We start from the raw sequence: 20,277 nt of genomic DNA, 5'->3' as shown, positions 1-20,277 counted from the left end.
CATTGCTATAATTTGGCAATGAATAGTAGTAATTTGTCAAATTATAGCAATGATACTTCAATGGTACACATGCTATTTTGGCAAATCTCAACTAACTTTCCCTCTAAGTTTGTAGATGCTGTTTGAATATAGGTCTTTTAGTAATTTTTTTTGTTTATTTTTTGCCTTTTGTGACATTTTTTTAACTGTTTGTAAAAAAATTATATATTTATATTATATCCGACTAGACAAATATAAAAAAATGAAAAAGAAATTGAAAAATTGAAAAAAATAATTTAAATACTGAAAATTACATATTGAAATAGAATCTATACATAATCCAAAATTATATACTTGATTATATTACAGATTGAAATAATCCAAAATATAATATATTTATAATCCAAAATTACATATTGAAATAGATTAAATACTCAAAATTAAACACACAAATTGATATAATCCAACGGAACCAACTTCCTCAGTGTTGGATCTTTTTATATAATCTAACGGCTAATATTTTCCATCTAGAATCATCTTCCTCTTTTTGTCTCTCTCTTTCCAACACTCCTTTTGTCTCTCCCTTTTTCATTCTCACCGATTGCCGTCCCGTAGCATCTTCCTCTGTCTCTCCCTCTCTCTACCTCTCTGATGATGAGCCTCTCGGAAGGGTGGTTGTTCTCGTCTCCAGGGCCGGCCCTGAAATTTGTGAGACCTAAGGTAAATTATGAAAATAGGGCTCTTTTAATATATTTTTTTTAATAAAAAATTTATGATTAAAATGATAAATATTCATAAATTTTTTATTTAAGTATACTTGCACATATAATCATTAAAATTGTAAACTAAAATTTACTTTCATATATTAAGTGAACAATGTTATATATTGTATGTATGGTTTGGGTTGGGTCCAAACACTTTATTTGTTTTTTTTGTTGTTTTTTATATATTTTTATTTTAATAAATATGGGCCAAACCACATAAATATGGACTAAACCAAACATGGGCCCAATAAAACATTTTGAGGCCCTTTAAATTGATCCTAAAACAAAAAAAAAAAAAAAAAAAAAAAAAAAAAAAAAACAAGGTTAGGCCTATAACAATTTATTAAATTTGGGGGCCTTTTTTTTAGCCAAAATTGGGGGCCCTAAGGCACAAGCCTTATTGGCCTTAGGCCAGGGCCGGCCCTGCTCGTCTCCGTCTCCGTCTCCATCTCTGCCTCACCCTCTCTCTCTCCATCTCTGGTAATGGCAAAAATCTGTTATTCTAAGGAATTTTTTTTTGTAATAGCAACAAAAAAATTTATATAATATTACAAGCTTTTGCAGTTTGATTCTTTTTATTTTTTTTATTGTTCCATCTCTGGTAATAATTTCTTCAAAAATCTATTGTACTGGAAAAAAATTTATTCCACTGTGTTTTGTTTTTTTTTAAATTATTGTTCCATCTCTGGTATATTATTGTTCCACTATGTTTATTTTTTCTATGAAAATTTTGGAGCCAAATTCTGTTTATTTGAATGATGAGACCAAATTTGAGAGATGAAATGACATTTGCCAAATTTGGCGAGGTTTATAGCAGCCCATTGAAGCAACATTTTTTAGAAACCATGTCAAATTTTGACAATAACAACTCAAATAACTTGCCATTAGAGATGCTCTCAGCTACCCACTTCTAGCGTTGACGTTCGCGTTCTACCACTTGATTTTGGCCGGACGGTGAAAAAACGACTGGAACACCACCTTCATCTCTGACGACAGCGTGGGAGGGAGGAATTTATTGTGGTTGGTGATCCTAAAACATCCCAATTCCTCACATGCCTCTATCATCTTCCTTGACTGCCCTGGAAAGCCTTCCAGATCAACCACTGGCATATTAAATTGATTGTTTGTGGTCATTTTTCCTTATATTTGATGAAAAGAGTGGAAATTAAGAACAACTTTACTTGGTGAAGCTGTTTTGAGATTTGTGCACCCAACATTTTACAAATGATGCTTTCAATATGTATTCTAGTGGGAAGCAACAAAATGTCTTGGGCAAATTGGACTATAAGTGCTTCCATTTTTTTTAATTTTTTTTGGTACCATTTTGACCTTTACAGTTTTAATTGATTTGATTTTTGCTCTTAATTTATTTTTTTATATCAATTTAGTCTTAATTGATACATTTAATTAGGGTTTTGGATAAATAAAAAAATAAATAAATAATCACTGAACTGGTTGAACAAATTTATAATTTTGTCCTTAAAATTATTATGCATGTTACTCATGTATACTTTTTCATCAAAAAGCTACGATACGAAACCATAAATTTATGGTCATACTCAAATCAATACAAGAAATTTGTCTTTTTCCAGATCTATCATTATAATTTTTCACCTCAAATGTGCTAGATATCATTATAAGGCAAATGAACAAACTAATTAACAAACTTTCCATATTTTTCTTATAATTGTAATAAATAAAAATTTTAATTTTGTACAAAATTACTCATTTTTTAAAGGGTAAATTACAAATACACTTTTTGAGTTTTGCTTAAAATACAGATTGCTCCTTATGGTTTGAAAAATTATAAATACCTCCTTATTAGTATTTTTTATTTAACAGAATTAACTAAGAAAATGAAATTCATAATTACTATCCTATACAATAATAAAATTACCTAAATTATTAATTGAAGCATATTTCTAATATCATTAAAAACTGCCAATTGACTTGATGATTTATTAATAAAAGGGGCTCTTTATTATGAAATTAGAAACTTCAGGGGATAGAATGTAATTTCAAAAAACTACAAAGGGCGATTCGTATTTAATCAAACCTTAGAGAGTGTATTTATAATTTACCTTTTTTAAATATGATAAGTCTTATGGCATATATATAATATTTATTCCATATAATTTTTATTACATTAATACATGTAAGAGAAAAAAATAAAATGGTAAAATAAATGTGATAATATATAGGATTTCTAAAACTTAAAAAAAAAAATTAGTTATCTGACAAGTGAACATTACCCTATTCTGTAATTGAATTTTTATTAGAATTCACAACTTTTTAGTGAAATTCAAAACAATGAATCTCAATAAAAGAGTAAAGAAAAATGTTAACCACCATTCAATGAAAAGTAATGAATGTTGATATATGTATAAAAGTGTACAAAAATATATAAAAATATGTCTCAAAATTTAAACTATATTAACATTATATAATCCTTAACAAACATCCATTGAATGATGGTTGGTGGAATAGTTCCATATTTGTCCGACTTATGTGGAAGAACATTTTGCATGAGTCTTGGAACAATAAAAATTTATCACCATATCCGATTATAAAAAATAAAAAATTAAATTTAAGAAATAAAACAACAATGATTCATTCACACAATTTTTTTCTCTCAAATTCTCTTGAATGAGACTCTTACTGATAAGAAACCAGACTTACCAATAAGAATCACATTGGGAGGTTGAGAGAAAAAGTTGTATTGATAAATCATTAATCAAAATAAAAATAAAAAGACAAGGATCTCTGGCAAATGCATGAACCAGAGAAAAGGGCCCTCTAATTTGAGAAAAATCTAAACGCATAAAACACATGCCGCCCAACACAAGTGTTAGGTCCCTTGATTGTCAAATCCAGATACAAAACCTTGCGTTGTTATAGTTGTTTAGTTTCAGTGTTTTTTGTTCTTCCCGCTCGAGCGGGGACATTGACGCTCGAGCGGAGGTTGTGGTCTCTCAGTATTTTTGACAGGTCTGTAAAAGTACTGGAGTGCGTAATTTTGCGCTCGAGCGAGTTATGAAGCGCTCGAGCGGACCACTGTGTTACCACACGCGTATTTTGTTGAATCCACTCGAGCGGGATGTTGGGCGCTCGAGCGGAGATCGCGGATTCAGGATTCCTATTTATATCTGTTAGGTTGTTTTGAGGATTACTTTTCCCAGATCTGATTCAAGAGTCCTAGGGTTTTGTTCATAAGTTTATTCTGGGTTGTTTTGTGAGTTTTTTCCTTGATGTTTTGAGAAGAATTCTTCACTCATGATCTAAAATACATACATCAAGGAGTTGATTACTTTATCTTCAAGAGAAAGTTCTCTTCGGTGGATTCCGAAGATTCAAACGTATAGTTTCAAAAGGCGTTTGATCTTATACGTGGTCGTTCATTCGACAAGTGAGGTTGTGGAATCAACTTCAGGATTGATCAGTTCCGAGAAGAAGTCGTGGAGAAAGAGTTACAGAAGATTCGAAGACAAATTGACTGAGTTGGGTAATTTGTATGTTATCTTTGTAATCTTTTTTATTTCAGTAGTGGATTGATTAGTGGCATTTCGCCCGTGGTTTTTTAATCACAGTTGGAGGTGTCCAATTGTGGTTTTTTTCACGTAAAAATCGTTTGTGTCGATTTATTATTTAATCTGAAAAACAAACAATCTAAATCACTTTCGTAAGTGCTTGTTGATTTAGATTGTGTGTTTTGGATTTTTGGGATTTGGAATATTTTAATCTTGATCTAATCACGAATCACTTAGGATTTTCAATTGGTATCAGAGCGGGTCACTCTTTTTTTTTCAAAAAAAATATAGGAGTGTGATTTTGTGTGACTAGTATTATGGATTCTATTCGTGAAGGTAACTCGACCCATAGACCTCCTTTACTCGATGGTACAAACTACTCTTACTGGAAAGCTCGTATGAGAGCGTTTTTAAAATCCATCGATGAGAAAGTCTGGCACTCTGTGATCTATGGGTGGAGTGAACCTACTATCACCATTGATGGTGTTAATATTCTTAAACCCCTTGATAAATGGGACACAATTGATTACCAAAACTCGAGTTGGAACAGTAAGGCTCTCAATTCCCTATTTTGCTCTGTCACACCTGAAGAGTTTCGACGTATCTGCACGTGTGAGGTAGCAAAAGAGGCTTGGGACATTTTGGAAACGATTCACGAAGGTACTACTTCTGTCAAAAGGTCAAAACTTCAACGTCTCACCTCCGCTTTTGAAACCCTTTTTATGCGCGATGAGGAGACGTTTGATGATTTCTATGTAAAACTTAGTGATATCGTGAATTCCTGTTTCACACTCGGGGAAAAAATCCCGGAAGCTAAAATTGTTGGAAAAATTTTGAGGTCCTTACCCGAGAGGTTCCAACCAAAAGTGACAGCCATTAAGGAGGCTCAGAATGTTGATACCCTCAAGCTTGATCAATTGGTTAGAAACTTGCAGACTTATGAAGCCCACCAGATTTCAAAGAAAAAACAAAAAGAAAGTGTGGCTTTCACTAGTGCTCATGAGTCTGCAAAAACTCCGGAGGCTGAATTTGATTTAGAGTCTGAGATGACGGCTATGTTTACTAAACAATTTTAAAAAATTTTGAAGAAAAAGAAGCCTAATTTCAGAGACCCTATTTCAAAAGACAAAAGTAATGACAAACCCAAAACTTTTCCACCCAAACTTGCTTCAAAAACTGAAAAGAAGATTGTAAAGGGGCAAGGGGTCAAGTGCTATGAATGTCAAGGTTTTGGTCACATTGCCCTTGAATGCCCTTCGAAAAAGAATCGAAAGAAAGTCTACACTGTAACTTGGGATGATGAAAGCGGGTCGGAGCAAGAACCCGAAGAACCTGAATCTGGAGAAGACGGGGATAGTGCTTTCATGGCATTTTGGTCTACTTTCACACCACCTCCTCCAAAGCCAGCAGAATTAGCTCGTGGTCAGAACTTGCATCTTCCTCCCACCTTTGACGGGAATAACTACCTGTTTTGGAAAATCAGAATGAGAGCTTTTCTGAGAGCTTTTGATCCAGAAGGCTGGCAGGCCATTGAAGAAGATACAGACAGGGCTGACAATCCGAGCAATCAGAGAGCCCTGATCACTATTCGTGGGGCAATTTCTGCTGAAGAACAGCAACGGGTTGTTCGTTGCACAAAGGCTAAAGAGGCATGGGAAATTTTGAGCCAATACCATGAAGGAGGAAATTCACCTTCACCACCATCCAGCAACTTTTCAGTCTTAGTTGCTAGATTGGAAGAGGCAAAGGAGAATGAAGAGCAAAAAGAGGATGATGAAACATCTGATGACAATGATGAGATCAATGGCGATGAACTACAACAAGCTTACGAAAAGCTATACGAGGAATCTCTGAATTTATCCAAAACCAACGACAAACTCTCTCTCAAGATCAAAACATGTGAGAGTGAGAATGTCAGGCTGAAAGGAGAACTTGTAGCAGCAAAGCAGAATATCGTCAAGATCTCGAGTGACAGGCAAGACTTATGTGGAAAACTGCTATCCTGTGAAACTGAAAGGAATGAACTTCTGAAGGTGTATTCCACATATGAAGAAAAGCTTGAAAGTCTTGAGCTGTCACAAGCCAGATTGGAAGAGATAGTCTGTCAAAAGGATGAAGAGCTCCGTGTTGCTAGAGCCACTATTGCCATGTGGAACAAAGGTTCCAAATCTTTAGAAGACATCCTCGGGTCTCAACAAATGGGTTGCGACAAAAGCGGGTTAGGCTATGGTGCAACAGCTCACAAGGGACAGGCCTCTACTTCACATGACAAGAAGACTCAAGCAAAGGGAAAATTGAAGGTAGACCAGGCTGATCGCTCTCTTCATCTACCTAAAGCTGGTAAGATCAACAAAAAGGAGGTAAAATCAGTTTTTATTTGTCATCACTGTGGTAGGTATGGCCACATTCGTCCTTATTGCTATGAATTGTTTGGTAAGGTGTCTCAAAAGAGTAGAAATTCAAATACTTTTTGGGCTAGGAGACAACCTTACATGTCTAGGCGGAATACCAAGACTAAAAAGATTTGGGTGAGAAAAAATTATTTGACTTGTTTAGTTGTTCACACTGCTCTAAAAGCACGTGATTCACACATGTGGTATCTTGATAGTGGGTGTTCTTGTCATATGTCCGGTAACAAATCCTACTTCACCTCCCTTGAAAAATATGAAGGAGGAATTGTTACCTTTGGAGATGGCGGCACTTCGAGAGTCATTGGTAAGGGCTCTATAAGTGTTGCTGGTCTTCCCAAGCTAGATAATGTTCTACTAGTTGATGGTCTTAAAGCAAATCTTTTGAGCATTAGTCAAATGTGTGATTCCCATCATGAAGTATTGTTTTCAAAAAATAAATGTGAAATTTTGGATAAAAAGGGAAATACTGTCTTACATGGGGTTCGCACATCTGATAACTGCTATGGGATTGTTACTACTAATGATCTCACTTGTCACTCTGCCATCATTAGTAACATTGACCTGTGGCATCAAAGATTAGGTCACATGAATTTCAAAGACCTAACTAAGATAGCCAACAAAGAGCTTGTGAGGGGAATACCTAAACTGGGTAAGAATTTGAGACATGTGTGTGGACCATGTCAACTTGGAAAGCAAACCCGTGCCCCTCATAAAAAGGTGAACAGCTTTACAACCAAACGTCCTCTTGAATTAGTTCACATGGATTTAATGGGTCCTACTCGCACTGAAAGCATCGGAGGTAAAAGATACATTTTTTTAACTGTTGATGATTTTACTCGATTTTCTTAGGTAAATTTTTTGAAGGAAAAATCTGATACGTTTGATGCTTTCCAGGCCTTAGTCTTTAAAATCCAAAATGAACAGGGTGTTTCCATTGGGCGTATCATAAGAATCCGAACTGATCATGGTCGTGAGTTTGAAAACAGTTCGTTTTCGGATTTTTGTGATATGCATGGAATCAAGCATGAATTTTCTGCTCCTATTACTCCACAACAAAATGGAGTTGTTGAGAGGAAGAACAGGGTTGTTCAAGAAATGGCTAGGGTCATGCTCCTTAGTAAGAAACTTCCTCCTAAGTTTTGGGCTGAAGCCTTAAATACTGCTGTTTATGTCATAAATCGCGTGTATTTAAGGCCCGGCACCTTACAAACTCCATATGAATTGTGGAAGGGTTTGAAACCTAATGTAAAATACTTCAAAACTTTTAGAAGTAAGTGTTACATCTTCAAAGATAGAGAGCCTTTGGGCAAATTTGACTCCCGAAGTGATGAAGGTATTTTTCTAAGATATTCAACCACTAGTAGGGCTTTTAGAGTCTATAACCTGCGAACTTCATCTTTAATGGAATCTATCAATGTGGTTATAGATGACACAAGTGCACCTACTCCAACAACAAATGAGGATGATAATGATGAGTCTCCAACCTTGGATATGGAATCACAAAATCAAGGAGAAGGTGCGGACCAATCACAAGAAATGGTTATAGAACCATCCTCACAGGTAAGGTCAAGTCCAAAGAGTGCTCCTAGGGACATCACTCATGTTGCTTCTGTCACCGCAAGTCCTGAGCTTAAGCCATCAGCAAGGGTAAAACTGAATCATCCAGCTCAACAGGTGATTGGCAGTGTCTCGGATCGAATGAAAACCCGAAGATAGATTCGGGATGAGGTATCACATATGTGTTATGTTTCATTAATTGAACCTAAGAATTTTAAAGAGGCCTTGCTAGATGATAGTTGGGTCTATTCTATGCATGAAGAATTAGGTCAATTTGAACGTAACAAAGTTTGGACTCTAGTTCCCAGACCTAGAGACATGAATGTGATAGGTACCAAGTGGATCTTTAAAAATAAATCTGATGAGAATGGTATAGTTGTTAGGAATAAAGCTAGGTTGGTTGCTCAAGGCTACACACAAGTAGAGGGTGTTGACTATGATGAGACGTTTGCCCCAGTTGCACGTCTCGAATCTATTCGTATTTTGCTTGGTGTTGCATGTTTTCTTGGCTTTAAATTGTTTCAAATGGATGTGAAAAGTGCCTTTCTGAATGGGTACTTGAGAGAAGAGGCTTATGTTGAACAACCAAAAGGGTTTGAGGACCCTAAATGTCCTAATCATGTCTACAAGTTAGACAAGGCTTTGTATGGATTAAAACAAGCCCCTCGAGCTTGGTATGATAGGCTTACTACCTTTCTTCTTGACAATGATTTTCAAAGGGGTAGTGTGGATAAGACTTTATTTGTGAAACATACTAAGTCTCATATTCTTGTTGCTCAGATTTATGTTGATGATATTGTGTTTGGATCCACTGCTGAACATCTTGTGAAATATTTTTCGGATTGCATGACACATGAGTTTGAGATGAGCATGATGGGAGAGTTGTCTTATTTTTTGGGTCTTCAAATTAAACAGTCTCCTTCAGGTATATTTGTGTCTCAGTCTAAGTATGCGAAAAATCTTGTGTCTAAGTTTGGTCTTGAGTCTGCCAAACATGCACGCACTCCCATGAGCACCAGTCTTCACCTCTCCAAAGATTCCTCTGGTATTGATGTTGATCCTACCCTTTATAGGAGTATAATAGGGGGTCTTTTGTACCTTACAGCCAGTCGTCCTGATATTGCTTTCAGTGTAGGTGTTTGTGCCCGTTACCAAGCTAGTCCTAAAGAGTCTCATCTTCTTGCTGTCAAACGCATCATTAAATATGTTAATGGGACATTGGGATATGGGGTTTGGTTTTCTACTGACACTACAGCTGAGATTACTGGTTTTTCTGATGCCGACTGGGCAGGGTGTGCTGATGATAGGAAAAGTACATCCGGGGGGTGTTTTTACCTTGGGAATAATCTGGTTTCCTGGCATAGTAAAAAGCAAAATGCCATTTCTCTTTCGACTACTGAGGCTAAGTACATTGCTGCAGGGAGTTGTTGTGCACAAATGTTGTGGATGAAGCAAATGCTTCATGACTATGGGATAGAACAGAACACTCTTACTCTTTTCTGTGATAACACAAGTGCCATAAACATTTCAAAAAATCCTGTCCAACACTCTCGCACCAAACACATTGACATTCGTCATCATTTTATTCGAGAGTTAGTGGAAAAGGGCCTTGTTGTTCTTGAGCATATTCCCACTGAGCATCAAAAAGCTGATATTTTTACAAAACTCCTTGATCTTCTTCGGTTTGAGTTCCTTAGAAAGACCTTGGGTGTCATGCTCGATCACTAGAGTGTTACTTGTTACTTGAGTAGGTGAAAGTATTTTTGCCTTATGAATGTTTGGATGTGATAATCTCATTATCATTGATATCTGTTTTACTTGCATCCAATTTTTTTTTACACTACTCATGCTGCTTACAAGATCTCATTGTTCATTGGTCATAGCTCATTTTGAATGCTCATGCTCATTAACCTCATGATCTCATTCTGTACACATCCTTGAGAATAATTGTTGCAGGGGTTTCCGCACATGTGATCAAAGTTCTCTATGGACCACTAACAGTGTTTCTTGTACTTTTACAGTGGAATTGACCGATACTAGCATATCATGGGTGATGTTGAGTCTCTTAACCATCTACCATCTGTTTTTCACTTCCACGATTTCTCCCTCAGTTCCTTGAAGTCCGGGCATTAGGAAAAGGCTACCTCAGAGGCACCAACCAGGCCATCCTTTATGATTTCATTCTTCTCTGGTTTGGTTTCCATACTCTTGAGAGTGAAAGCCACCAGTGAGTGCCCACAAGAAAGAAAATGTTAAACAAAAAAAATAAACAAATAAATGGGACTCATTGATTGAGGGAGAGCCTCCGCATTTACTCAACAAATACCCCGTGATTCCTAGTGGTTTGACTTTTCTCTGTATTGTTGAGTTACTCTTGATGGAGGTCCAGCCATCCGATCACTACTAGGATTAACTCTAGCTCAGTGACCTCTCATGAATTGCATACACACACATTATTTTGTGAGCTCTCATGTTGGATTTTGAGTTGTTCATTATCTTGTAGTTTATGATCATTGATTATATTTTATCTGTTTTGCTCATGATGTTCAGTGTCATCTTTTTTAACACCTGCAAGTTTCCAGACTTCATAAATTGCGGATTATCTCATCTTAGTATTTCATTTCTGGCTGAATGTGCTCATCCACTTGTGTTTCAGGTCTCACCTCTTGTTATTGAGTATTTTGTTTTTATTTTAAAAAAAAAAAAAAAAAAAACATTCCCCCGCTCGAGCGGATCTTGTTACGCTCGAGCGTATTTTTGAGCCTTGCAGTAGTTTGCCCTCTGCCTTTACAGTTCTGAGAGAGGTTTTTTGGCGCTCGAGCGTCCTTATGCGCGCTCGAGCGGGTGTCAGCTTGCCTTGAATCACGCTCGAGCGTTCATTCATATGCTCGAGCGGACCGATTTTATATAAAACTCCCTCCCTCGACTCTTCAGGTCATTTTTTTCCCTCCTCTTCAATTTCTCAGACCTAGGGTTTGGATCGTGGGTTTTGCTTGGTCGCTTTCATCCTTTTTCCTTCTCTTCCTTACTGATTTCCCTATTGGTAAGTTTTACCCTCTCTTCTCCTCTGTTTTGTCTATTATTTCGGCACTTTTGGGGGTTGTATTTTGGTTTTTTGTTTTTTTTGGGTTTCATGGTTTTTCCCTTTTTTTCTCTCACACACTCTTTCACTGCTTCGTCCTGTCTTCCTCATGTTGCATTTCATGTTTGTGTGTATGACATCAGTGTTTGTGTGAGTTCCACTTGCTTGCGGTTTTTGTGTTTGTGCTACTTGTTTGAGCCCCTGTTTTGACCACAAGATGGAGAAGTGTTGCCATATGACATTCTATTTGTTTTGATCTCAGTGTTTAGCTTCACTAGGTCATTGATATTCTGCCATTGTCATTATGCACATTTTTGCATTATGCATTTCATTGATATTTGTCTTCCATGTTTATGAAATGATATCCTTGAATATTGTCATCCATGATTATGCATTATGCGTTTAATGTTACTAATGGTTTCTGTCTTGTGCCTGTTTTGCTATTCGGGTTTGGTTTCTTTTTGGCTTTGTTGGGTTTTTCTGGTTTTAGTCCTCTCTCATCTCATCATGTCTGCTCCTAAATGCCGAAAGGCAACTGTGTCTCGTCCTACCTTTAATTCTGATAGGTTTCCAAATGCTAAGCAAGACAAGTTGTTTCATAAATCTTTTGAGGCTCGCACTGTTCACCTAGAACGGACTGTCCAGCCTAACACTTTCGAGTCCATCCCTATCCGTCATTTGTTTGATCCTCTAGGTGGTGATTTGGTATTGTCGTTTTCTGGGCGTCAAAATCTCGACTGGGTCCGAGAATTTTATTGTCATATTGAGCAAATTAGTGATGTTGAGCCTTCCTTTACTACTTGGGTTCGGTTCAAATCCATTTCCGTCACCCCAGCTCTCATTCGCCATCTTCTTAAGATTGATCAAGTGTACCCTCAACACTATCCTTTTCCTGTCCCCGGTCGTCCTACCTGTGATTTCAATCATGTGACTGAGGTACTTTGTGGTTCTTCCCGTCCTTGGCCTACAGGCGCTTTGATTAAACAGTTTGAACTTCTTCCGGAGTTTAGACTGTTTAATCTGATTGTTTGTGCCAACATCCTTGTGACCACTCACTCCTCCGAAATTAATCAAGACCAAGGTTTTGTGTAATTCTGTATCGCCCGACATATGTCTATTGATCTCGCTCCCTTGATTATTCGGAAAATGATAGGTGTCTCTGGGAATAGACAGTTAGGGCTTCCTTATGGGTGTTTGATCAACCGTCTTTTGTCTGACCTTGGGGTTCGCGTGTTAGAGGATGATGAGTTTGCCTTTCCCTCCCGACCATTCACAAAGAAAACTGTCTCACAGAGTCGGGCTCATGTTAAGGGGGAGTCTTCTCGGGCTGATCCTTCTGCAGGTACCACTGCTGGCCTTGCTGAGGAGGCTGAATATGATGCTGTCGCCGCCAGGGGTGAGGAGGATCCTACTCCACCTGTTCCACCTCGCACTTTTCCTGATCAGCTTCGGCATTTTGAGGAGGCTATGACCCGGAGGTTAGACTTTCTCGATGCCCGTTTTGATGCCTTTGATGGTCGTCTTGGTCAGCTGGAGCAGACTGCCGCTCACACTACTTCGCAGCTGGACCACATCATTTCCTTACTGACGCTTCAGCCGTCACCTCCTCCACCTGGTGCATGATTTCTTTTTTGATTCCCGGTCAAAAAGAGGGAGAGTTTGGTTGTCTTGCTATGATATTGTTTGGTAGTGATGGTACATGGTACATTACATGGTACATTTTTTTTGTAAGATGGTTCTTTTGTTTTGTTCATATGGGATATTTTGTTCTTTTGGTTATGTCACATGGATATTTTGTTGTTCATATGGATATCATGGATATTTTTGTTTCTTTGGTTCTATCGGATGGATACGTTTTGATATATTCTTAGATAGTTCCACAAGTTTTGGTTTTTCTGGTATGTTGCTAGCTTTTTCACAGGTGAATGTTGGATGAAGAGTTGGCTTGATGGACTGTTACATTGCAAGATTGGTAAGATTGTTTGTTTATAGAGTTGTTTTGAGTTTTTTTATTTTCTTGTTTAGTGCGTGTGTTTAAGAACATTTGTTTAGAAAGGTTTTGTCCGGGAATTGACAAAGGGGGAGATTGTTAGGTCCCTTGATTGTCAAATCCAGATACAAAACCTTGCGTTGTTATAGTTGTTTAGTTTCAGTGTTTTTTGTTCTTCCCGCTCGAGCGGGGACATTGACGCTTGAGCGGAGGTTGTGGTCTCTCAGTATTTTTGACAGGTCTGTAAAAGTACTGGAGTGCGTAATTTTGCGCTCGAGCGGGTTATGAAGCGCTCGAGCGGACCACTGTGTTACCACACGCGTATTTTGTTGAATCCGCTTGAGCGGGATGTTGGGCGCTCGAGCGGAGATCGCGGATTTAGGATTCCTATTTATATCTGTTAGGTTGTTTTGAGGATTACTTTTCCCAGATCTGATTCAAGAGTCCTAGGATTTTGTTCATAAGTTTATTCTGGGTTGTTTTGTGAGTTTTTTCCTTGATGTTTTGAGAAGAATTCTTCACTCATGATCTAAAATACATACATCAAGGAGTTGATTACTTTATCTTCAAGAGAAAGTTCTCTTCGGTGGATTCCGAAGATTCAAGCGTATAGTTTCAAAAGGCATTTGATCTTATACGTGGTCGTTCATTCGACAAGTGAGGTTGTGGAATCAACTTCAGGATTGATCAGTTCCGAGAAGAAGTCGTGGAGAAAGAGTTACAGAAGATTCGAAGACAAATTGACTGAGTTGGGTAATTTGTATGTTATCTTTGTAATCTTTTTTACTTCAGTAGTGGATTGATTAGTGGCGTTTCGCCCGTGATTTTTTAATCACAGTTGGAGGTATCCAATTGTGGTTTTTTCCACGTAAAAATCGTTTGTGTCGATTTATTATTTAATCTGAAAAACAAACAATCTAAATCACTTTCGTAAATGCTTGTTGATTTAGATTGTGTGTTTTGGATTTTTGGGATTTGGAATATTTTAATCTTGATCTAATCACGAATCACTTAGGATTTTCAACAAGGAAAGCGGGTCGTTGAGGTTCAAGTCTTGTCTCTGTCATGTCAAATAACAAAGGAAAGAACAAATCAAACAAGCAATCTCATTTTCTTTGAGTTCATACCTCACCTTATTCAACGGGAGTAATTCCTTTCAAGATCATATCTTTCATTCATATTTTGCAGATTTTGCAAAATTTCATGATGATTCTTGTAATCTTAGTTATAAGAAATGTAATATTATTAATTATGAGACATGATTATAAGATATGTGGGAGTGATTTTAAAAAATATGATATTTGTGATAGTAGTTATAAGATATATGGTGTTGATTATGCTTAAAATTGTGTAGTTATGAGATATGTAAGGTTCGTTATGAGATATGTGGGGTTGATTATGAGCTAAAGTGATATTAGTTATGAGATATGTGGTATTGGTTATACTCAAAATTATGTGGTTAAGTTATGATCAAACTGGTTCTACTTATGAACAAATATGGTATTAACTCATAATTGTAAAAAAAATTAATGACATGGCACAATCCTAGCCATACCTATCCTAGCCATCCTTTAGGCATGTACCATAGAAAAATCCTGCCTAATTATTATGATTTGTTTCTACCTAGATGCAATTTCTCTTTAATTTTACAACTAAACACCCATTAATAGAGATTTTAGCTTTATAAACACACACACAAAAACACTATAACTGAAGTTTGAGCTCAACCCTATTCAAAATTAGAACAAGGTCAACTTGGAGCTAGTAAATTATTAGTCTTCAATACATTGTTTATTAAATCAAAAGCCATAAGCTCCCCAAATTTCAATTTCACTAGTTTCTTATCATGTAAATAGCAATGGTGCATCAATCCTTTCTTTTATTAAGTTTTGGCACATATTCTTTTTCAAGAGTTGGTGTGTAAAAGATCAAGAGCTTCACCAGCATGTAACTTTTTTGAGATTTTGAGCTTTCTGTAATCACCGTAAAAGAAAGGAACATACAGGCGCGAGTGTGATGAATCCACTAATTGAACGGGAGCTTCCACTTTTGCCTCCTTTGGGCCCAACAGAAATGAAGCAATCGACATTCTTGTTCTTGCTTCCTTGCATACTACTCTATGCTTCACATTGCATAATTTTCCATTACTCCATATCTTTCACATTCCAACAAGCACAGAAAAATAAATATCAGCATAATCTGTATTTGAGCAAAGTGAATTTACAGACCATAATGAGAACTAATTTTGTTGGAACATGTTTTGAGACATAACTCAAGACACTTTTTGCTGCAGGGTGACAGGAAAGTCATCCTTAGAATTGAAAAACTCCCACAAAATTCTTTTTCTTTTTTCATTGTAACTACTTAGATTTTTTGATGGGTTGAAAACAAATGAAAACTTATGTATTTTTTACTGTTTAGTGTCTATTGATGAAAAGACATGCATACCCCAATCCAACAGCATTGAAAATTATCACAATTTGTCCAAAAACATACCTATCTAGGTAAATAATTTATCAAAAATAAGAATGTGCGAAAAATATCACATGATGCGCATTTAAGGCTTCTTGCGCATATTGGGTTCTTTGAAATAAATGAACCCATTTAAGTTTTGTTAATTTTCCAATATGGGACAATAATAAAGGCAATTATAAATCAAACAAATGAAAATCTCAACAAGATTTACCCACCTTAGCAATGTCTCCGAGATTGACAAGGAGAGTTCCCGGCAAAGGCTACACTGCAACAAATTTGCCGGACTTGTCCATGACTTCAAGACCGCCAACATTTTCATCCTCTTGAAGTATAGTGAGAAACCCTGAATCAGTATGTATTTGCACACCGGAAGAGTCTACAGTCTCGGGGGTGAAGTTATATTTGTTCATCCTAAATTGACAAGGCCATCCCTGAAACGAAAAGCTAGTTAACCCCACACCTTCAGCTAGCTTGCAAGCAATATCCATTGCTAGATTGTGTATTGCTTCAGCATACATCTGTATAGTTTCTCTAGTAATAATAGCAAAATCAAGAAAGAGTGAGTACTGAAAACAACTTCAAGATAGACATTGCAATACCACAAAAAAAGTATGCCCCAAAATGTGCATCAGCAAATTGCTCTTACAATTACACCACCACTCAAAATTTTCCACTCATCTTGTTTGAGGTTCATGGGGAAATGTTTTGGCATTCCCTTAATAAGGTTTCATAGCGAATTAGGAATCAAAATTCAGATAAAGTGACTTGCTCACTCGAGCTTCTATTTACATGATATATTTTTCTCCCTTTATACCCTCATTCTCATTACACCCAGTTAAACATTTTTGAATTTTTCTTGTCTCTTTAATCCTCTTAATGTCCCAAATTTATGACCAAGAGCTTGGCCTAGTGGATAAGGTACTCCCTTATCAGACACAATGACATGATTCAAGTCTTACTGTTGTGTTATGTAATTTCTTATTTTCCTATTCCCTTCCTACCAATTGAAAAAAAAAAAAAAAAAAAAAAATTGTCCCAAATCTATGTTATCAAAATCTTATGATTCGCGATTCAATTTGCAATTTTTGCAAAATCGATACAAATCTATGGGTGAATCTATTCTTGATGTGAATCTCTAATAAATAACACAATTCACAATCGATTCACGATTCGATTCATCATTTTTAACGATTCATGCGATTCTTAAAATTATTGTCAGGTACCTTGAAGGGGAGGAAAAAATGATAATAATAATAAGTACAATATATAAGTTTAACTGCTACTGTTAGAATCCCAATTTGGATTGTAAGATTTTACAATTTTACGACTCTAATTGGGTCAAACGATCCGGATCATACTATGATCTTAAATTCAGTAGGATCTAAAGTAACTACAATCTTAGTCATAAAATTGTGTACAATCACACTGCAATCCTGTTCCTAAAAAAAAAGAAGAGTATTATTATTATCTATTTCTTATATATGTATGTATATATGTATATCAATTAAGAAATTTGAGTATAAACTATTTCTCCAAACATCTCCTCTAACTTGTATTAACATAAAAAATGAATTATATTGAATTTATCATTTTTTAATGATTTTAAAATTATTTAACATACATTATCATTATTGATAAAAAGTAGAATCCAAACATCATCGATCCAATTTTATGTTCTGATCCACAAGTCCCGTACAAGAATCCTACCCGGGATCCTAATTTTGACAACTTTGTTCAGAAGTTACAGTTTGAAGAAATTGATTATTCATTAAATCACACTTAATATAACAAAATATAAACTCTAGGTAAAATACCTTCTAGTTTGAGTCAGATGTTACTATATTTCAATTACACATCAGGAGGACACTGATACAAATAACAAAATTGTTGATTTAAACGTGTAATTTGAATGTAATGATCAAATTAAACTGAACTAAGAAGGAAGAAAGAGCAACAAACAAACCTTTGGCGAGGAGAGGCATCTAAGGGAGAACAAAAGGCATTAACAGCTACATGAGAGGCTATATCATAAAGCCCAAAGGCCTCATAATGAGGATTTATTTGGCTAGGTGCCATGTACCCACTGCCGGGGATGACGTCGGTGTTCAGCCGCTTGATTTCGGCCGGAAGGTCGAAGAGTGACCGAACCACCGCCTTCATCTCCGCCGACAGTGCCGGAGGGAGGAATTGATGGTGGTTTGTGATCCTGAAACAACCTAATTCCTCACATGCCTCTATCATCTTCCTTGACTGCCCTGGAAAGTCTTCCAGATCAATCACTGCCACATTACATTGATTGTTTGGGGCCATTTTTTCTTATATTTCATTTGACGAAAGAGTGGAAATTAAGGACAAGCTTGTTTTGAGTTTTGTGCACCAAACAATTAAGCGCATCTCCAATTGTTCATTAAAATTTTTATCAAATTTGAATAAAAAAATGACTTTTTTTCTCAATCTAATACCGATTGCTCCAATGATTTATTTTCATCAAATTTTCATTAAATCTGCGCCGGGACAACCTGTTGGTCGACCGGTGAAGGCAAAAAAAAAATTTTTTTTTTTTTGAATTGTTTGAACCTTTTTTTGAACTATCTAAACTTTTTTCGGGACAACGCAAAAAAAAAAAATTTTAAACTGTTTTAACCCATTTATTTGAACTGTTTGAACCGTTTTATGGTCGACCGGTTTGTCTCCCCCAATGATAACAAACAGTGATTTGGTGAAACCTGGAGCGTGTTCTCATTTTGGTGAAAGGTTTGGTGAATTCTCGATTTGATATTGATTTGGTGAAACCGTTGGAGCACCAAAAAATCACTTTTTCACCAAATTTCAAATTTGATGCCAGATTTGATGAAGCATTGGAGATGGTCTAAGGAATGATGCTTTGAATTTATGTTGTTGCGGATACCAACAAATTTTATTTGGGATGTGAGTTAATTTTTTGATTTATTAGTTTTTTTATGGGATTAAAAAAATTTATTTAGGATAGGTTTTTTGATTTTTTGATTTTTATGAGAGAAAAAATGAAATAATTATAAGTTGGATATGATATTTTGTCTTATATGGCTATTTTAGAGTAAATTCAATTCAAACACACCTAAGGGTACATCTATTTACACACCACCTTTCATCTCAAGGCATACCATTAATTAGTTTATTTTTCATTACAATATTAACCTAATATAAAACGACCACAAAGGATAAAGGGCTATGATATACACATTACGTAATACACACCAATTACTCATTGCACACTATACCCAATTTTGATTTTTTATTTTTCACTCAATACACACTATCAATTTTTAAATATTCCCAACATATCCTCATCTTCTCTAACCATAACCATAACCATAACCATAACCATAACTCTACCCCGCAGCCACTGCTATCAACTATTGCCGTCAACCATCCTATCTCTTTTTGCCGTTGTTACCCTCTGACCAATACCATCCCCTTTTCTGTTTCTGTCCCCAATCCATTTGCGTTCTTGCCATGGCAGCAACTCGCGCTACCATTTCCTTCACTGCTGACATTGCAACTCAGAATAAAATTTGTGTTGTATGGATTAAGAAATTTGTGTGAAGGTTAAAAATGTAAATGACTAGAAGGATAAAGATGTAATAAATTTTTTTAAGGAAATGGAAGATTGAAGATTGTGGTGTGTATTGAGCAAATTTCTCATTTATCAAATTAATAAATGTGTGCCTTGAGTAGTGATGTGCCTTGAGATGAAATGTGGTGTGTAAATAGAGGCACCCCACGCTTAATTAGCTGAGAGCACACATTTAATGAAATATTAATTTAATGACAATTATATCCTAAGCAAAAATGACTATAATAGACATCTAACAATACCCATAATATTATATGAAAAAAATTCTCTATAAACATCTTTTAATAACAAAAAAATCTCAATATATACCTTTTAAATTAAAAAAATTAAACCCTAATTTTTCATTCTAACAACTGATCGCGGCTTATCCCCTCTGAAAAACATGCTATGTATTGCCATACATCTGCTGATATGTTCGCCACTATTAATACCACTAAGCTGTTGAACACCATTTGCTTCTTCTTTCTTTCTTTCCTTATTACTCTCTCTCTCTCTCGCTTCTATTACTAGCTTTTTATTTTTTCTTGTCGCTCTCTTTGCTTGTGAATTAGGTCTCATTGAGTAATTAGTTGAACTAATACCATTTATTCGGAAGTTAATTTCCAAATTAACTTTATTGTTTTAGAAAACCAATGTTGAAAGCCTCAAACCATAAATCACAATAACGAAATTGAAGGTTGTATGCCAATGAAGTGCACATAGATCCAAAAATGATAAATATAATAAGGAAATGGAAATATGCCTTATTTTCAACACTATTTTGGAAGATTTTCAATAGTTTTCAATGGAGGTTCAATTGAGCTTGTGACGTCCCAAATTTTCTAACATAAATTAGATACATCCTCCAACATTCATTAAAAGGATAATAGCAATTCT

At 35.9% G+C, this 20,277-nt stretch overlaps 1 protein-coding gene across 1 annotated transcript; it reads right to left on the bottom strand.

The window, feature by feature from the left end:
- Positions 1-15,021: 15,021 nt before the first annotated feature.
- LOC114290126 (2-oxoglutarate-dependent dioxygenase DAO) lies at positions 15,022-18,162 on the bottom strand. Its single transcript, XM_082891169.1, is given in 3 exon segments — positions 15,022-15,465; positions 16,001-16,316; positions 17,749-18,162. Coding segments are annotated over 3 exon segments (912 nt in total). The 5' UTR covers positions 18,096-18,162; the 3' UTR covers positions 15,022-15,216.
- Positions 18,163-20,277: the final 2,115 nt, after the last annotated feature.

Source organism: Camellia sinensis, chromosome 1 (genome assembly GCF_055761805.1).
Source record: "Camellia sinensis isolate YWXY chromosome 1, ASM5576180v1, whole genome shotgun sequence".
Lineage (NCBI taxonomy): Eukaryota > Viridiplantae > Streptophyta > Magnoliopsida > Ericales > Theaceae > Camellia > Camellia sinensis.
The sequence above is the reverse complement of the archived record's forward strand: the minus strand, read 5'-3'. Positions and strand labels throughout refer to the sequence as shown.